We start from the raw sequence: 19971 nt of genomic DNA, 5'->3' as shown, positions 1-19971 counted from the left end.
AAAAATTCAACTGTCCGTTTTAATTTAAGAATTTCAACATCGATAAACGTGCTTACCTCCAATATTTTCGTTTCGATGGTAAACAAAGCATCGCGATTCTTGGCAGATTCAATAATCAATTGCTCCTTTTTCTCCTGCAAATCAGGACGTTCATGTGCGACAACGGTAGCCAGTAGTTGTTCCCTCAGACCTTGTTCCGTGATCATAAAATTGATAACAGTTACCTGGTAGATAAGAATAGAAAAATGTATTTAACAGAATGTAAGTATAATAGAAAAGCAGGAAAACTGAGTAATAATAATCCACAATAATCAGTTAATTCAACTAAAACCACATAAGCACCCATTCTCTTGGTGATGACATGGAATATTATTAATAAGAAGGTTCAGTCAGGCGGTCAGTCAGGAAAAAACTATCACCAAAATATTTCCATTAAAAAGTTGAAGTTGAAATTTTTTCAATTAATAAATTAAATGATATAAGAAGAAGCATAAAGTTAATTAAGTCAATAATTGCAAATTGTTAAATTTGTAATTAAGCGAGTGAGAAAAGTAGAAAGTCGTGCGGGCCGACTATATTATACCCTAAACCACCCCTACTGAATTAGTAAACATTGTTTGTAGGGTATCAATGGTATAGGTTTGTGGGATAAACTGCATTTCCATTTTTAAAAACATTAAGGGATAAATGCAATAGCGTAGCTAGACAATTTTCCTAGGGGGGGCTAAAGCCCCCCGTGAATTTCAGTTCGATTCATGTTTTATTTTATAAAAATTAATAAAAAATCAGACTTCAATATAACTCGACAATTAATTTATAAAAAAAAGTAACTAAAAGTAGTTCCGCACTTTTTCCCAGCAAAAAAAAAATTTTGTGTTGTGTTTCTAAAGACACAACTGTAAAAGCACTTCCAAAAATGTCTTCACAAAGAAGTTAATTATTTTAAATACGCAGGAAGTTGTTTTGATTCAATTTTGTTATTGTAACAGTTTATTGTGATTTCATCCATTTTTATGTTATACGCTTTGGTATTCCGCTTATGGCCAGATCGGGGAACTCTGCGACGTGGTGTGTTTTTAATGGGTAATTTTTTTGTAATGGATTAAAAAAGAGTAAAAGTTTATAAAATGGTACAAATTTTTCAAATTTTGCCGCAAAAATGCTAATCCATTCTAGAAAATTTTAATATTTGAATAATTTTTGAAAATATTCGATAAACAAGCTTTATAATGAATTAAAAATCATAAAAACTTTTATTCGGGAAAATATCACAAAATTCACCTTATAGTAAAGAAACCAACTAACAATTTAGAAGACAATGTTAAGAAATAAAATCGGCAACTGCTACCACAATGCAAAGTCGTAAATAGGTTTTCAAATTCTGGGGGGGGCTAAAATTTTTCTGGGGGGGTCTAAGCCCCCTCCCCAGAGGCCTTCCTACGCTTATGGATAAATGGTTATGAGAGTTTTATCACAATCTGAACAGAAATGTCTGATATTTGGCCCTATACTCGTAGTTGATTCTGAACATACGGAGTTAGTATGCCACTAATATTGATTCCATTATTAAAAAAGAGGAAACCACTCAATTAGTGTGGGTAATAAATCCAAATAGGGCAATATATTTATGTAAGAGCTATTTTATGTAAGTCTAAAAACGATCAGCTAATACATTTACATTTGAAATTTGAGCAACATTGGTTAATAAATAAGACCATTATGGCCAAATTTGGCAAAAACGATCGATGCATATATATGGGAGCTATATCTAAATCTGAACCGATTTGGATGATATTTTCCAGGTTTGGTTGATACCACAGTTAATAAGTGAGGCCACTATGGTGAAAAATAAGGTTATGAGGGGCAAATTTATGAAAATTCGTCGCAACATCTATATGTGAGTTATATCTAAATCTGAAACGATTTGGATGATATTTTTCACATATAGTGAGTACTAGAGAAGATTAGAGTAACCCTTAGTTGAATAAGATTTGTTGATAGATAAGGGTTTTATGGCCAAATTTGTCAAAATCGGGCGATATATATATATAGGAGCCATAGCTAAATCTGAACCAATTTCGATGATTTTTTGCACATATAGTAAATACTATAGAAAAGTAGATTTGGTCAACTTTGAATAGTATCGGTTGATAAATAAAGGACTTATAGCCAAATTTGGGAAAATCGGGCCTTCAAATTTGGTACAAGTTCCTGTTTTGGATCAGAGTAGAACCCTATTGATTTTGGAAGAAATTGGTTTAGATTTAGATATAGCTCCCATATGTTATATATCTTTCGCCCGATATGCACTTATATGGACCCAGAAGTCAGAGTTTTACCCCAAGTTGCTTGAAAATTTGCAAAAACATAACACTTGGTCGTATAGTCAAGTGTGCAAAATTTGGTAGAAATCGGTTCAAATTTAGATATAGCTCCCATATATATCTTTCGTCCCATATGGACTCATATCGCCCCAGAATCAAGAGTTTTACCCTAATTTTCTTGAAATTTTGACCAGGAGAACAATAAGTACTGCAGTCAGGTGTGCCAAATTTGGTTGAAATCGGTTCAGATTGAGATATAGCTCTCATATATATCTTTCGCCTGATATGGACTTATATGGCCCCAGAAGCCAGAGTTTTATCCCGATTAGCTTGAAATTTTGCGCAAGGAGTACAATTGGTAGTATAGTTATGTGTGCCGAATTTGATTGAAATCGGTTCAGATTTAGATACAACTTCCATATACATTTTTCGCCCGATATGGACCCAATTTGGTTGAAATTTTGCACTAGGAGTACAATTAATAGTGTAGTCAAGTGTGCTAAATTTTATTGAAATCGGTTTAGATTTAGATATAGCTCCCATATATATCATTCGCCCGATTTTCTGTCATATGACCACAAAGGTCAAAGTTGTAGTCCGAGTTATGTGAAATTTTGCACAGGGCGTATAATTAAAAATAAAAAATATGCTTGTCAAATTTGGTTGAAATCGGTTCAGATTTCTATATAGCTTCCATATATATGTTTTTTCCGATTTGGGCAAAAATGCCCTAAATACCCACATTTTCCTTATAAAATCGCACTGATTAGTCGAAAACTTGTAAAAATTACTCAAAGTTTCCTTTATTTCTAATACATATCTATTGGCCGATAAATCATAATTACACTTTTGCGAAGTTGCCTCAAAATTGGTTCAGATTAAAATGTTTCCCATAATTTTTACAACCTGCGCCACACTGTGGAACAGGGTATTATAAGTTAGTGCATATGTTTGTAACACCCAGAAGGAGACGAGATAGACACATGGTGTCCTTGGCAATAATGCGCAGGGTGGGTCTCTGAGTCGATATAACCATGTCCGTCTGTCTGTGAACACATTTTTGTGATCAAAGTCTAGGTCGCAATTTAAGTCCAATCGCCTTCAAATTTGGCACATATTTCTTATTTGGGTCAGAATAGAACCCTATTGATTTTGGAAGAAAACGGTTCAGATTTAGATATAGCTCCTATATATATCTTTCGCCCGATATGCACTAATATGGACCCAGCAGCCAGAGTTTTCAACCGATTTGCTTGAAATTTTTTATTAACATAGCACTTAGTCGTATAGTAAAGTGTGCAAAATTTGATTGAAATCGGTTAAGATTTAGATATAGCTCTCATATATATCTTTCGCCCGATATGAACTTATATGGCCCCAGAAGCCAGATTTTTGGCCGAATTTGGCTGAAATTTTGCACTAGGAGTACAATTAGTAGTATAGTCAAGTGTGCAAAATTTGATTGAAATCGGTTCAGATTTAGATATAGCTCCCATATATATCTTTCGCCCGATATGGACTAATATGGTCCTAAAAGCCAGAGTTTTAGCCCAATTTGGTTGAGATTTTGCACAGGGAGTAGATTTAGCATTGTAGCTATGCGTGCCAAATTTGGTTGAAATCGATTCAGATTTAGATATAGCTCCCATATATATCTTTCGCCCGATATGCACTTATATGGACCCAGAAGCCAGAGTTTTATCCCGATTAGCTTGAAATTTTGCACAAGGAGTACAATTGGTAGTATAGTTATGCGTGCCGAATTTGATTGAAATCGGTTCAGATTTAGATACAACTTCCATATATATTTTTCGCCCGATATGGACTTATATGGCCCCAGAATCCAGAGTTTTGGTCAAATTTGGTTGAAATTTTGCACTAGGCGTTCAATTAGTAATATAGTCAGGTGTGCCAAATTTGATTGAAATCGGTTCAGATTTAGATATATCTCCCATATATATGTTTTTCTGATTTCGACAAAAATGGTCAAAATTCTATACATATATATCGAGCGATAAATCATAAATAAACTTTTGCGAAGTTTCCTTAAAATTGCTTCAGATTTAAATGTTTCCCATATTTTTTTTACTAAAATTGTGTTCCACCCTAGTGCATTAGCCAACTTAAATTTTGAGTCTATAGATTTTGTAAAAGTCTATCAAATTCTGTCCAAATCGAGTGATATTTAAATGTTTGTATTTGGGACAAACCTTTATATATAGCCCCCAACATATTTGACGGATGTGATATGGTATCGAAAATTTAGATCTACAAAGTGGTGCAGGGTATAATATAGTCGGCCCCGCCCGACTTTATACTTTCCTTACGTGTTTTTACTAACATGGTGTACCATCCCAGGCCGTTAGCCGACTTAAATTTTAAGTCTATAGATTATAAATTTTGTTCAGATGGAGTCAGATTTAACTGTATGTATTTGGGACAAATACCTTTATATATAGCACCCAACACATTTGACGTATTTGATATGGTATGGAAAATGTGGATTTACAAAGTGGTGCAGGGTATAATAAAGTCGGCCCGCCCGACTTTAGACTTTCCTTACTTGTTTCTATACAAAATTTTGTCAAAATTTGATTACTATACAAAATTTTGTCAAAATTTTATCTCTATAGACAATTTTGTCAAAATGTTATTGATATAGATCATTTTGTCAAAATTTTATTTCTATAGAAAATTTTGTCAAACCGAATTATATACGTATTTAATCTGCCTTTTTTGTTTAATATATACGCCGTATGGACTAACTTACAATTGAGAGACAGTGTTAAGAAGTTTTAAGATACCTTGTCATCGGCAAGTGTTACCGCAAGCCAAGTAATTCGATTGTAGATGTCTTTAGTACAAGTTTCTTTGCAATCCATGGTGGAGGGTACATAAGATTCTACCAGGCCGAACTTACGGCCGTATATACTTGTTGGGCTTTACATTTACTTACCATGACCATAACTTCTGGAGGATAATGTGGATTTCGTAGACATGTGGTGATATATAAACGAAAGTTGCTATTATATTCAATCATTTGATCGCCACTTTTGATAAAATAACCGCCTTTGTGCTTTATAATATTTTTTTCCAAAATCGGCGTTAGGTTCGAATCCAGTCGTTCACCTTTGTTTAAATATAAGAGAAGTACAAAAATGGATGAATTAGGATATATGTAGTAAAATAAGGTAATTTTATAACACTAATGATTATAACAATTTATTTAAAATTTCTAGAATAAATTAATAAGAAGGACCAACATGTTCTGGGGGATCGAAGCTTAAATGCCCTCTACCATTGATGTTGGTTTTAAGAATCTGCTGCAGATAATATTGAATATGCTATTTTAGGTTGGAAAGAGGAGCTATGTTTCCTTTTCTTATAGTATGTCGGCGGACATAGCGGTATATGGATTAACTTACACTGAAACAAAAGCAGAACGGGTTCCAAAGATTTTGAATAAGATTTAAAATAAAATGTTTAAAATAATTTAAAGACAATTTAATTTTTCTGAATTATTAAAACTAAGTTGATCTTAGCTCAATAAAATTTTCTTTCAAGATACCGAGTTTTAAGTCGAATCATTTAAATATGAAGACAAAACGACTTTATTGAAAGGTTTATCGACATTTGATCAAAGAAAAATACATTATTAAAACACTTTTTATTGTGCTAAGCAAAATTTGCATTCGTATTTGTCTTCACGCCAACACTTTTTCAGTGTAGAATACCAATGCAAAGAAGTTTTAAGATACCTTTTCATAAACATTGTTTTTGTACGTTTTTTTTTTGGTATAGCTACCGGAACTCCCAATTAGACTTCTTGGACTCCTGTATCTGACCAGTAAAATGTCTCGAACTCGATGTATGGGATTAAGTCTGGCAGAATTTAACGCTGGTTTTATTTGTTTTACTTCAATCTATTAACATTCTTCTCTGATTTCCTTAGAATAATTGTAAAGTTATTCTAGTCATTTTTTTAGAAAACTATCATAAATATTTCTTTCGAAAACGCTGGACTCATGTCACCTTGCGCAAATCGTATCCCCCTTCATACTAAAGAACAATGCAATTGTTTTCTGGATGAAAAGAACTTCAAACATAAATCAAATAGAACAATCATCAGGATAATCGTTAATTATGTTTATCTTGGAATACACAACAATTCATCTTTTCCCTTTGGTCGTTACAATGGCTCTTTGTTGAACTGTGAATTGCCCAACAGTTGTAACCGCATATTTATTCCAAATCATTTGCACCATCTAAGCCATGGAAATCTCTTCATCATTCAATTTCCACAAATAGCCCCGCCTCACCGATGGACTCTGTCAATCGATGTGATTTGGTGTCTCCTCGCTGTTATTCATTTAAATTTAAATTATTTTTTTTTTATTTCGTAGCATCATTAATCTTGGCAAGTTATTTTAAATGGATGAGCACATTTATTAAAGCTTAAAATCCAAAACAAGGACAAGAAACAATTGGACAAAAAAACCCTCAATTCTGACTGTGGCATTAACAACTACACATACACATATAGTTGATCCAAATACGAGGGCAGTTCGGAAACTTCTTAGCCTAGCACAAAAAGCGCAGTATAAACAGAAAAAAGTTAAGTGTTTTGGAAACTTCCATCTCTGTTATAAACACATGTTAAATTTTGTTTCGATCTGGCAACTCCTTCATATAGAAACAGGTGTTCAAAAAAGACGCATCCGCAATTATTTTACAATGGAAAAATTAGAAATGCGTGCTGTCATTACATATTTACATAAAAAAGGTTTAACGGGGCAAGAAATTCATAATGATATGGTGAATGTGTTAGGTGAAAGTGCTCCTTCAAAATTGGGTTGCTGAATTTAAACGTGGCCGTACAAGCATTGAAGATGAACCACGTAGTGGACGTCCAAAAACAGCAACAACAACAGAAATTGTAGCCAAAGTGCATGATATGGTATTAAATGATCGACGAATAAAAGTGCGTGAAATTGCTAATATCATGGGCATCTCAAATGATCGAGTCCATTTAATTTTGCATGAAGAACTACAGATGAAAAGGCTTTCTGCAAGATGGGTGCCGCATTTAATAACAGTCGATCAAAAACGCATAAGAATGAATATTTCTCAAGCTTGTTTGCTCGTTTTTCACGAATTTGAATTTATTACCCACATTAATTGAGCAATTTTTTTTAATTATTAATTAATTTTTTTTAAACGATGAATTTTTGAATCAAATTAAAAAGTATTACAAATATTGTAGAAAGTGATTGAAATATAGTATAGCGATTGAAAATAGTTTCGTTTTGAATTAAAACAAGTAAGTAAAGAATAAAGTCGGGCGGGGCCGACTATATCATATCCTAAACAACCCTTACTGAATTAGTAAACATAAGCATTTGTGGGGTAACATTGATATAGGTATGGGAGATAAACCGCAGTTGCATATTTAAGAAAATTAAGGGGTACATGTTTAGCTCATAGTCAGTGTTGCCAGGGAAAATGATCGGTTTACACTACAAGGACAAAAAAAGTTCCCTACTTTCCCATACATTCCCAAACAATTTTCCCTACAATATTTTTCGTTAAGTTTAAACAAATTTTACACAACCAAATGGTTCTTACTATTTTATTATCTTAAAACATGAAAATGCAACGTATATAACCTAGAAACTAAATTTGTTTTACCCCCACGGTTGCCACAGTTGGTAGAATTCTACCAAAAATAGTATTTTTTTGTTAAATCTCTATAGAAACTAATATTTTTGATTAATTGGCGGCTAAATTTGAGTTGAGATGAGCCGACACATTCGGCGGCGGCGTCGACTGTCAAAAAATGGCCGGCGGCGACTGAAATCGGCGGCGCGACTCGACTGCTTCATTCTCTGGTCCATAGAAATAACATTTTGAGAAAATTTTTTATAGAAATAATATTTTGAAAAAAAATCTATAGGAATACAATTTTGAAAAAATTTTCTATGGAAATAAAATGTTGACAAAATTGTCTACAGTAATAAAGTTTTGACAAAAATTTCTATAGAAATATTTGTTTGGTGGATTTGTGGTAATCTTCAAATTTTGTTAGATTTTTTTTTTGGCACGAGTGGTAACTGTTGTTACTACACATTGTTAAAGATCAAGCCTTTCCGGCTCCTAATTTCCTCTAAAATGTAAAAATTATTACAAATTGTGTTGAGTGAAAATGTCCCTACATTGTGACCCTACGTCCCTACAAGACGCTAAATATTAGAAAAAAACCTACATATTGGGAATTTTCCCTACTTCTAGCAACACTGGCTGTAATTGATATTGCGCCTACGGAGTTAGTATGCCACTAATATTGAGTCCATTATTAAACAAGTAAAGTAGATAGTCGGGCGGGGCCGACTATATCATACCCTATACCACCATTACAGAATTAGTAATCATAAGCATTTGTGGGGTAACATATAGGTCCGGGAGATAAACCGCAGTTGCATATTTATGCAACTTATATAACTTAGAATATAAATTTGTATTACCACCACGGTTGCCACAGTTGGTAGAATTCTACCCAAATTAGTAATCTTTTTTGTTAAATCTTTATAAAAATAAAATTTTGGAAAAAGTTTTTATAAACAAATTTTTGTGAGAAATTTTTATATAGAAATAAAATTTTGACAATAAATTCTATAGAAATAAAATTTTGAGAAAAAATTCCACAGAAATAAAATTTTGAGAACATTTTTTATAGAAATAATATTTTGAAAAAAAATTTCTATAGAAATACAATTTTGACAAAATGTTTTATAGAAATAAAATGTTGAAAAAATTTTCTACAGGAATAAAGTTTACCACATATTGTTAAAGATCAAGCGTTGCCGGCTTCTAATTTCCTCCTCTAGAGCCACCAAAATGTAAAAATTATTACAAATTGTGTTGAGCGAAAATGTCCTACATTTTGGCTCTACGTCCCTACAAGACGCTAAATATTAGAAAAAACCTACATATAGGGAATTTCCCCTATTTGTAGCAACACTGGCTGTGTTGATATTGCACCTACGGAGTTAGTATGCCACTAGGTTAGGTTAGCTTAACCTAACTTAGTATGCCACTAATATTGAGCCCATTATTAAAAAAGAGAAAATCGTTAAATTAGTGTGGGTAATAAATACAAATTTGTAAAAATGGAGCAATATTCTTATGTAAAAGCTACATGTACGTATAAGTACGATCGGCTAGTATATCAAAATTTGAAATTTGAGTAACATTGGTTAATAAATAAGAGTACTATGGCCAAATTTGGGAAAATCGAGCGATGCATATATATGGAAGCTATATCTAAATCTGAACCAATTTGCATAATATTTTGCGGGTTTGATTAATACCACAAAAGGTTACCTTGTGCAAGATTTGAGTAAGATCAGTTAAGAAATGAGGCCTGTATGGTCAAACATAAGGTAATTAGGGGCGAATTTTTCAAAATCGGGTGATACGTATATGGGAGCTATATCTACATCTGAACCGATTTCGATGAAATTTTGCACATATAGTTAGTGCTACAGAAGACTACATTTAGCTAAATTTGAGTCAGATCGGTTGATAAATAAGGGTTTTATGGCCAAATTTAGAAAAATCGGGCGGTACATATATATGGGATCTATATCTAAATCTGAACCGATTTGGATGAAATTTTGCAGACTTGAAGGGCGATGGAAAAGATTACCTTTTGCCAAATTTGGTGACGATCCGTTTGAAAAAAAAGCGCAACGTTACCCCATTTGTCGAAATCGGGCGATACATATATATGGGAGCTATATCTAAATTTGATCCGATTTCTTCCAAATTCAATAGCATTCGTCCTTGTGCCCAAAAAACTCCCTGTACCAAATTTCATCAAAATCGGTTAATAATTGCGACCGGAATCCTGTGAACAACAAATACATGGACAGACGGACGGACACCAAGAGCTAGATCGACTCAGGAGGTGATTCTGAGTCGATCGGTATATATTTTATGGGGTCTAAAATCAATATTTCTGGTAGGCACATTTTTTGGCCGATCAAACTTATTATACCCTGACCACTATGTGGTTTAGGGTATAAAAAGAGACAATCGCTCAATTAACATCAATGTGGGTAATAAATCCAAATTTGTAAAAATCGAGCAATATTCTGATGTAAGAGCCTACAAGTTCGTATAAATACGATCGGCTAGTACATCAAAATTTGAAATTTGAGTAACATTGGTTAATAAATAAGCCAAATTTGGGAAAATCGAGCGATGCATATATATGGAAACTATATGTAAATCTGAACCAATTTGCATAATATGCGGGTTTGATTAATACCACAAAAGGTTACCTTGTGCAAAATTTGAGTAAGATCGGTTGATAAATAAGGGTTTTATGGCCAAATTTAGAAAAATCGGGCGGTACATATATATATGGGAGCTATAGCTAAATCTGAACCGATTTTGATGAAATTTTGCAGACTTAAAGGGTGATGCAGAAGGTTATTTTGTGCTAAATTTGACGACGATCGGTTAGTAAAAAAGTGCAACTTGACCCCATTTGTCGAAATCGGGCGATACATATATATGGGAGCTATATCTAAATTTGATCCGATTTCTTCCAAATTCAACAGCGTTCGTCCTTGTGTCAAAAAAGCTCCCTGTACCAAATTTCATCAAGATCGGTTAATAATTGCGACCGGAATCCTGTGAACAACAAATACATGGACAGACGGACGGACGGACACCAAGCGCCAGATCGACTCAGGAGGTGATTCTGAGTCTATCGGTATATATTTTATGGCACATTTTTTGGCAGATCAAACTTATTATACCCTGACCACTATGTGGTTTAAGGTATAAAAATAACTGAATTTTGCAATCAACATCAATTAAAAATTTAATTGAATCGATTAAAAAATTAATTGAAATTTACTATTGAAATCAATTAAGTAATTTAATCAAGTATTTTTTTGATGCTCAATTAAAATTGTGTTTGATACTATCATTTTCGTGATTGAAGACATTTCAATTAAAAAATTAATTGGATCAATTAACTTTGTGATTGAATCTGAAAAAAAAAATTTATGTGTAGGTGCAAAATCAACTACATATAATATCAAACATTTCCGCTCAGATTGTGACAAAACTCCCATAAACATGTTCTTAAATATGGAAATGTGGTTTATCTCCCAAGCATATACCAATGATAACTCAGAAATGCTTATGTTTAGGGTATGATATAGTCAGCCCACCCGACTTTCTACTTTACTTATTTGTTTTCTTGTGTAATTTGTTTTTAATTAATATAAAACAAAAGCAAAAAAACTTGCTTGAAAAAGTATAACTGAAATTTATCATTTTCCAATCGACTAGAATGCAATTTATGTTAGATCGAAAATGAAATTACGCGTCGTCATTTTGACGAAGGATGACTGTCTACGGTTAAAATGAAGTCTTGAAGACATCTCCTGTTCCTGAATACGTTTTCGCTTTATAGTCAAGTTACAAAAACATCTAATTTAAGGACTATTTCTATAAACTTAAATACTTTTTTACAACTTATGACGTCAAATTGAACTCAGTTCTATAGAATTTTCTTTTATGTAAAGATACCCATTTTTAAGAAGAATATCTTAACTCCAGGGAAAGCACCAGATATATTTGTTCTTAGCGTGGAAGACGCATTTCTCTAATATAAAGTTTGCTTCATTGTCCCAAAGTCGACAAACTTTTCATTGAAGTTGTGCTGTTCTTATAATTATTATAATTAAGTGATAGGACTTTAAAATGGGTAGCTTTATATGAAAGAAAATTTTGTTTGACTAAGTTCAACATATCGAGTCTGAATTTGGAAATTTAAATTTTCGCTTTTTTCTTCTTCTTTTTAAAGGACTTTGATATCACATGAAGAAAAAACCACAAAAATGCAATAAATTATATTTTTCTAGTATCTAGTACGCGAAACTAAAATCTTAAAGAGAATTGTGTCTTAAAATCTATCCTTACTTTAATTCTGCTATTCTTTGGCTCGCAATCAATACCAGCATTAATAGTGTAAGGACAAAATCTTTGGAACCGGACAAGCTATTTTTTTGTGAAATTCTACCAAACGAAGCAATCGTGATAAGAATACCAAATTGAAGTTTCTGGATAAACTTAGTGTGTCCAACACTCGTCTTGCCGCAAATCTATGTGATCTAGTATCAAACCGAAGTTTTGTCCTTTATTGCTAAAAGTTTCTTAACCGCCCTCGTTTAAAAGAAATGACAACGCAATAATGTCGCGTATCATGCTGGTAGAAAAACAACAAACATAGATGAAACTCTTAAGGCCAAAATAAGTGTTTTCCGCATTAAATGGATGGACTTAAGACCATATTAAAAAAGAAGAAATTGAAGCAATGTCCATGAACAAATATATATTGAAAGCACTTGAACTCATCGTCATAGTCATAATAGTCAACACTAAAATTGGAATGAAGATGGCACATCAAAAAGTATCCAATACGAATGTCCATAAAATGAACCAATTCGAAAAGAAGCCATAAGAAGTTCAATAACTAGATGAACTGGTGGAAGGCGTGAGGGGTAGATGAAGAAAAAAACAGAAAAAACAAAACAATATAAAATAGTACTTATCATCATCGGCAGCATAAACGTTATCATCATCGCTGATAACATCTCTAGAGTATTAAAAAACCATTCCATCAAAAAGCAATAATATCAGCAAGAATAGCCGGAAGCAGTGAGTGTGTGTGGGCTAATATAAGGCATATCCAATTTTGAAATATTTTGTGGGATTATATATATATATATATATATATATATATATATATATATATATATATATATATATATATATATATATATATATATATATATATATATATATATATATATATATATATATATATATATATATCTGGGGATCCGTTTATATGGGGGCTATACGTAAAAATGGACCGATATGGCATATTTGCATTCCGACCTACATCAATAAGAACTACTTGTGCCAAGTTTCAAGTCGGATGGACGGACATGGGTAGATCGACTCAAAATTTCACCACGACTAGTTCCGGCATTTTTGATGAAGATCGTACATACATCTCTTTATCCAAAATGGATCTTCATCAAAAGTAATAAAATTTTAACAAAGTTTTCTATAGAAATAACATTTTAACAAAATTTTCTATAGAAATAAAATTTCGACAAAATTTTCTTTAGAGATAAAATTTTGGTAGATTATTTTTGGCTCAAGTAATATGGACTGATATGGACCAATTTTTGTGTGATTGGGGATCGGCTATATATAACTATAGACCGATATGGACCAATTTTGCTATGGTTGTTAGCGGCTATATACCATATACTACACGCAAAAAAATAATTCTTTCCTCCCGAACGAAATTTTAGACAAACAAAGTTCGTTTCTCATTTGCTTTTCAGAATTTCACCACGACTAGTTCCGGCATTTTTGATGAAGATCCATTTTTGATAAAGAGATGTATGTACGATCTTCATCAAAAATGCCGAAACTAGTCGTGGTGAAATTCTGAGTCGAACTACCCATGTCCGTCCATCTGACTTGAAACTTGGCACAAGTAGTTCTTATTGATGTAGGTCGGATGGTATTGCAAATGTGCCATATCGGTCCATTTGTACGTATAGCCCCCATATAAACGGATCCCCAGATTTGGCTTGCGGAGCCTCACAGAGAAGCAAATTTCATCCGATCCGGCTGAAATTTGGTACATTGTGTTGCTATATGGTCTCTAACAACCACCCAAAAATTGATCCTCATCGGTCCATACTTATATATAGCCCCCATATAAACCAATCCCCATATTTGGCTTGCGGAGCCTCAACGAGAAGCAACTTCCATCCGATCCGGTTGAAATTTGGTACTTGATATTGGTATATGGTCTCTAACAACCATGCAAAAATTGGTACATATCGGTTCATAATTATATATAGCCCTCATATAAACCGATCCCCAGATTTGGCTTGCGGAGCCTCTAAGAGAAGCAAATTTCATCCGAGCCGGTTGATATTTGGAACATAGTGGTACACGCAAAGAAAAAAAAAACGTTTGGAAAACATGTACCGAAAACGTTTTTCTTTTGTTATAGTTTTTTGAATTTCTTCGAAAATTTTAAACTTTTATCACCAAAAAAATTCGTCTGTTACAAAAATTTTATTTTTTCTATAAAAAAAATATTTTTGAACCAACAACACAGTCCATTTCGCACTGTTCCTTTTTAACTTTAAGTCTTTAATAAGAAACATTTTACAGTTCATAGTAAAAATTTAATAGAGTAATATGTAATGCTGAACATCTTTTCGGAATTTTCCGAACATATCTGGAATATTTGTAAAAAAAAACCAGTAAGGAAAGTCTAAAGTCGGGCGGGGCCGACTATATTATACCCTGCACCACTTTGTAGATCTAAATTTTCAATACCATATCACATCCGTCAAATGTGTTGGGGGCTATATATAAAGGTTTGTCCCAAATACATACATTTAAATATCACTCGATCTGGAAGACTTTGATAGACTTCTACAAAATCTATAGACTCAAAATTTAAGTCGGCTAATGCACTAGGGTAGAACACAATGTTAGTAAAAAACCAGTAAGGAAAGTCTAAAGTCGGGCGGGGCCGACTATATTATACCCTGCACCACTTTGTAGATCTAAATTTTCAATACCATATCACATCCGTCAAATGTGTTGGGGGCTATATATAAAGGTTTGTCCCAAATACATACATTTAAATATCACTCGATCTGGAAGACTTTGATAGACTTCTACAAAATCTATAGACTCAAAATTTAAGTCGGCTAATGCACTAGGGTAGAACACAATGTTAGTAAAAAAATATGGGAAACGTTTAAATCTGAAGCAATTTTAAGAAAACTTCGAAAAAGTTTATTTATGATTTATCGCTCGATATATATGTATTAGAAGTTTAGGAAAATTAGTCATTTTTACAACTTTTCGACTAAGCAGTGGCGATTTTACAAGGAAAATGTTGGTATTTTGACCATTTTTGTCGAAATCAGAAAAACATATATATGGGAGCTATATCTAAATCTGAATCGATTTCAACCTAATTTGGCACGCATAGCAACAATGCTAATTCTACTCCCTGTGCAAAATTTCAACTAAATCGGAGCAAAAAAATTACCCTCTGTGGTCATATGAGTGTAAAACGGGCGAAAGCTATATATGGGAGCTATATCTAAATCTGAACCGATTTCCACCAAATTTGACACGCATAGCTATAATGCTAATTCTACTCCCTGTTCAAAATTTCAACTAAATCGGAGCAAAAAATTGGCCTCTGTGGGCAAATGAGTGTAAATCGGGCGAAAGCTATATATGGGAGCTATATCTAAATCTGAACCGATTTGGATGATATTTTGCAAGTTCTTCGAGACTCATAAAATATTCGGATGTACGGAATTTGAGGAAGATCGGTTGATATACACGCCAATTATGACCAGATCGGTGAAAAATATATATGGCAGCTATATCTATATCTGAACCGATTTTTTCCAAAATCAATAGGGATCGTCTTTGAGCCGAAACAGGACCCCATACCAAATTTTAGAACAATCGGACTAAAACTGCGAGCTGTACTTTGCACACAAAAATACATCAACAGACAGACAGACAGACGGACAGACAGACAGACAGACGGACATCGCTAAATCGACTCAGAATTTAATTCTAAGACGATCGGTATACTAAACGATGGGTCTCAGACTTTTCCTTCTTGGCGTTACATACAAATGCACAAACTTATTATACCCTGTACCACAGTAGTGGTGAAGGGTATAAAAACAAAAAAAGTTCGGTCGAAGCAGGACTCGAAACCACGACCCTTGGCATGCAAGGCGGACGTAGCAACCACTGCCCAACGGTGCCCAAGTAAATGTTTGTTCCTCTTAAATAAAGTTTGTTTAATCGGCTCGTGGGCGCCGCTAGCTATGCTATATAACTTATATGGATAATTATCTATTGATGACAATAACAGCTACGTAGCCCAGTGGATAGTTCGTGGAAGTGAGAAAATTTTGAGGGAAAATGCAATTAACAAGAAAAGATTGTTTTGTGAGTTAGTCTTTATGAAGTTGTCTTTAATCCTGGAAAAGAATAAACGTTTATCACAAAAAGTATATACTTTTCTCCCAAAGAAACTTTCTTACAGCGAAAAGCAAATGAGAAACGAACTTTGTTTGTCTAAAATTTCGTTTGGGAGGAAAGAATTATTTTTTTGCATGTAGTATATGGTATATGGCCGCTAACAACCATAGCAAAATTGGCCCATATCGGTCTATAGTTATATATAGCCGATCCCCAATCCATATTACTTGAGCCAAAAATAATCTACCAAAATTTTATTTCTAAAAAAAATTTTGTCGAAATTTTATTTCTATAGAAAATTTTGTTAAAATGTTATTTCTATAGAAAATTTTGTTAAAATTTTATTTCTATAGAAAAATTTGTCAAAACTTTGTTTCTATAGAAAATTTTGGCAAAATTTTATTCCTATAAAAAATGTTGTCAAAATTTTATTTCTATAGAAGATTTTGTCAAACTGAGTTATATACGTATTTAATCGGTCTTTTTTAATTTAGTATATACAACGTATGGACTTACAATATAGAAGATGGTGTTAGGAGGTTTTAAGATACCTTGCCATCGGCAAGCGTTACCTCAACCCAAGTAATTCGATTGTGGATGGCAACGTTTAGAAGAAGTTTCTACGCAATTCATGTTGGAGGGTACACAAGCTTCGTCCTGGCCGAACTTACGGCCGTATATACTTGTTTTTGTTTTTCTCTTTGCCCTCTCTCTCTCTCCCTCGGACAGCGTTTTATTAAAGTAAATGAACCTAAACTCAGACGATATGATAGTACCTCTTCCCCCCACCTACACCTCCATACAATCACATAATAAATTGGAGTTTCGTAAATGTAATTCTTCTAATTTATGGCCATAGCATTCAACGTCCTTATATCATCATTTGGTTGAAATGAAGATTTCAGTTTCTTTATTCTACTATGGGCTATTAGTACTCATCGTCAATTTTCGAAATCCAATAACAAATAAAAGCAACATACAAAATTTTGCGAAATTTCATTTTATTAAATTTGAAAATGAACCAAAAAACCATCAAAGAAAAACGAAACTTACCAACATTTTCAATCAATACCGGATTACCATAAGCAATGGCCAACTCAAGGACTTGCATGTAATTGCTATCGCTTTGTTTAATCACTTTGAGATCGTTTTTCTTTTCCATATTTTTAATCCATTTATTAGCTTGTGCTGTACGGTGTAGATACGAAGGATACAGGGAGTTACCGGCATTGGGATGCATGGTGGAATAAGAAAATGGAAATGATTTGATTTAATATTCCTCTCGTTCGAACTGACATTTGTACGAGTCCTTTGATTGTCAGTGCTGTGAGAGCTACTTACCTTGAGGATCTATTAACAGGGAATAACGATTGGAATTCGCCACAATGATTGCATTTTCTGTGGAAAAATTATCTGCCGGCAAGCCAGCTAATGACCAGGCTCTTATTAGCATGGGATTACCCAAAGTGGTGGCCAACGAGAACTTCTCCGAAAAGGGAATATTGCGATGACGGCAGACATCATTCCATTCTTCAAGTATACGGACGCGATACTGTTGAGTAAATCAAATACGGAATAATTAACGATATTGGCATATTGGTAATAATTTTTTCGATGTTAACTCTGTGCTATGTCCAAGGGTATGGTCAGACCATTTTCATACTTCATTGCTATTTAAACATGGCTATAATTGAGATACGAAACTGAAATTAATTTTGGAAATTTGTACATCATTTCATTATATTCCTTGAGCAATGTAACTTGCCGGAGCGAGATACATTTTGTGAGAAAAAATTGTGTTATATGTAAAAAAGAAATAAAAAATAATATTTGAATTGTTTTGTTTTATTCAGTCTGTTTGTTTCAAATGCATTGATCATCTTTGATGGACATTTGAGAATGTTGTTGTACGAATTATATTATTGTACCTTAGTACATATAATGATATAATGGCTTATTTATTAGCCTATCATTATTCATTAGTTTATTACGATAGTATGAAAAGACAAAAATGTCGAAAATGGTTGGGAAGACAGCTGTTTCAGATTTCCACATCCACATCAGTTCCGTCTATAGGACGATCAACTCATTTCAACTATTATACTATATTGGTAAAGCTTTCTTCTATTGATAATAGCGAGCTTTAAAATATATAACGGCCGTAAGTTCGGCCAGGCCGAAGCTTATGTACCCTCCATCATGGATTGCGTAGAAACTTCTTCTAAAAACTGCCATCCACAATCGAATTACTTAAGTTGCGGTAACGCTTGCCGATGGCAAGGTATCTTAAAACCTCCTAACACCATCTTCTAAATTGTATGTAAGTCCATACGTGGTATATATTAAATCAAAAAGATCGATCCAATACGTATATAATTCAGTTTGACAAAGTAAAGAGATAAAATTTTAATAAAATTTTCTATAGAAATAAAATTTTGACAAAATTTTCTATAGAAATAAAATCTTGGTAGATTATTTTTGGCTAGAGTGGCAACCATGATTATGAACCGAATAAAATTTGAACAAAATTTTCTATAGAAATAAAATTTTGACAATGATGAAAATTTTATTATGAACCGAATAAAATTTTAACAAAATTTTCTCTAGAAATAAAATGTTGACAAAATTTTCTATAGAAATAAAATTTTGACAAAATTTTCTAGAGAAATAAAATTTTGACAAAATTTTCTATAGAAATAAAATTTTGATAGACTATTTTTGGCTCTAGTGGCAACCATGATTATGAACCGATATGGACCAATTTTTGTGTGATTGGACCAATTTTGGTATGGTTGTTAGCGACCATATACTAACACCACGTTCCCAATTTGAACCGGATCGGATGAATTTTGCTCCTCCAAGAGGCTCCGGAGGTCAAATCTGGAGAACGTTTTATATGGGGGCTATATATAATAATGGACCGATATGGACCAATTCTGGCACGCTTGTTAAAGATCATATACTAACACCATGTTCCAAATTACAACCGGATTGGATGAAATTTGCTTCTCTTTGAGGCTCCGCAAGCCAAATCTGGAGATCGGTTTATAAGGGTCTATATATAATTATGGACCGATGTGGACCAATTTTTGCATGGTTGTTAGAGACCATATACCAACATCATGTACCGAATTTCAGCCGGATCGGATGAAATTTGCTTCTCTTTGAGGCTCCGCAAGCCAAATCTGGGAATCGGTTTATATGGGGGCTATATATAATTAAGGACCGATATGGACCAATTTTTGCATGGTTGTTAGAGACCATATACCAACATCATGTACCAAATTTCAGCCGGATCGGATGAAATTTTCTTCTCTTTGAGGCTCCGCAAGCCAAATCTGGGGATCGGTTTATATGGGGGCTATATATAATTATGGACCGATGTGGACCAATTTTTGCATGGTTGTTAGAGACCATATACTAACACCATGTACCAAATTTCAGCCGGATCGGATGAAATTTGCTTCTCTTTTAGGCTCCGCAAGCCAAATCTGGGGATCGGTTT

The 19971-nt window shown here is 33.4% G+C and overlaps 1 protein-coding gene across 1 annotated transcript in view; it reads right to left on the bottom strand.

Moving 5' to 3' along the window:
* The window catches only part of Dnah3 (dynein heavy chain 3, axonemal), a 671994-nt gene that overhangs the window by 111829 nt on the left and 540194 nt on the right, over positions 1-19971 (bottom strand). The window contains exons 49-52 of the mRNA XM_075308183.1: positions 17808-18018; positions 17520-17654; positions 5281-5453; positions 57-224 (exon numbers count right to left, since the gene is read on the bottom strand). Of these exons, the coding sequence (XP_075164298.1) occupies positions 57-224; positions 5281-5453; positions 17520-17654; positions 17808-18018 (687 nt within the window). The remainder of the gene's footprint in view (positions 1-56; positions 225-5280; positions 5454-17519; positions 17655-17807; positions 18019-19971) is intronic.

The sequence above is a fragment of the Haematobia irritans genome, chromosome 4 (assembly GCF_050003625.1).
Source record: "Haematobia irritans isolate KBUSLIRL chromosome 4, ASM5000362v1, whole genome shotgun sequence".
Classification (NCBI taxonomy): domain Eukaryota; kingdom Metazoa; phylum Arthropoda; class Insecta; order Diptera; family Muscidae; genus Haematobia; species Haematobia irritans.
Note: the sequence above shows the minus strand (reverse complement) of the source record. Positions and strands in the feature narration are given on the sequence as shown.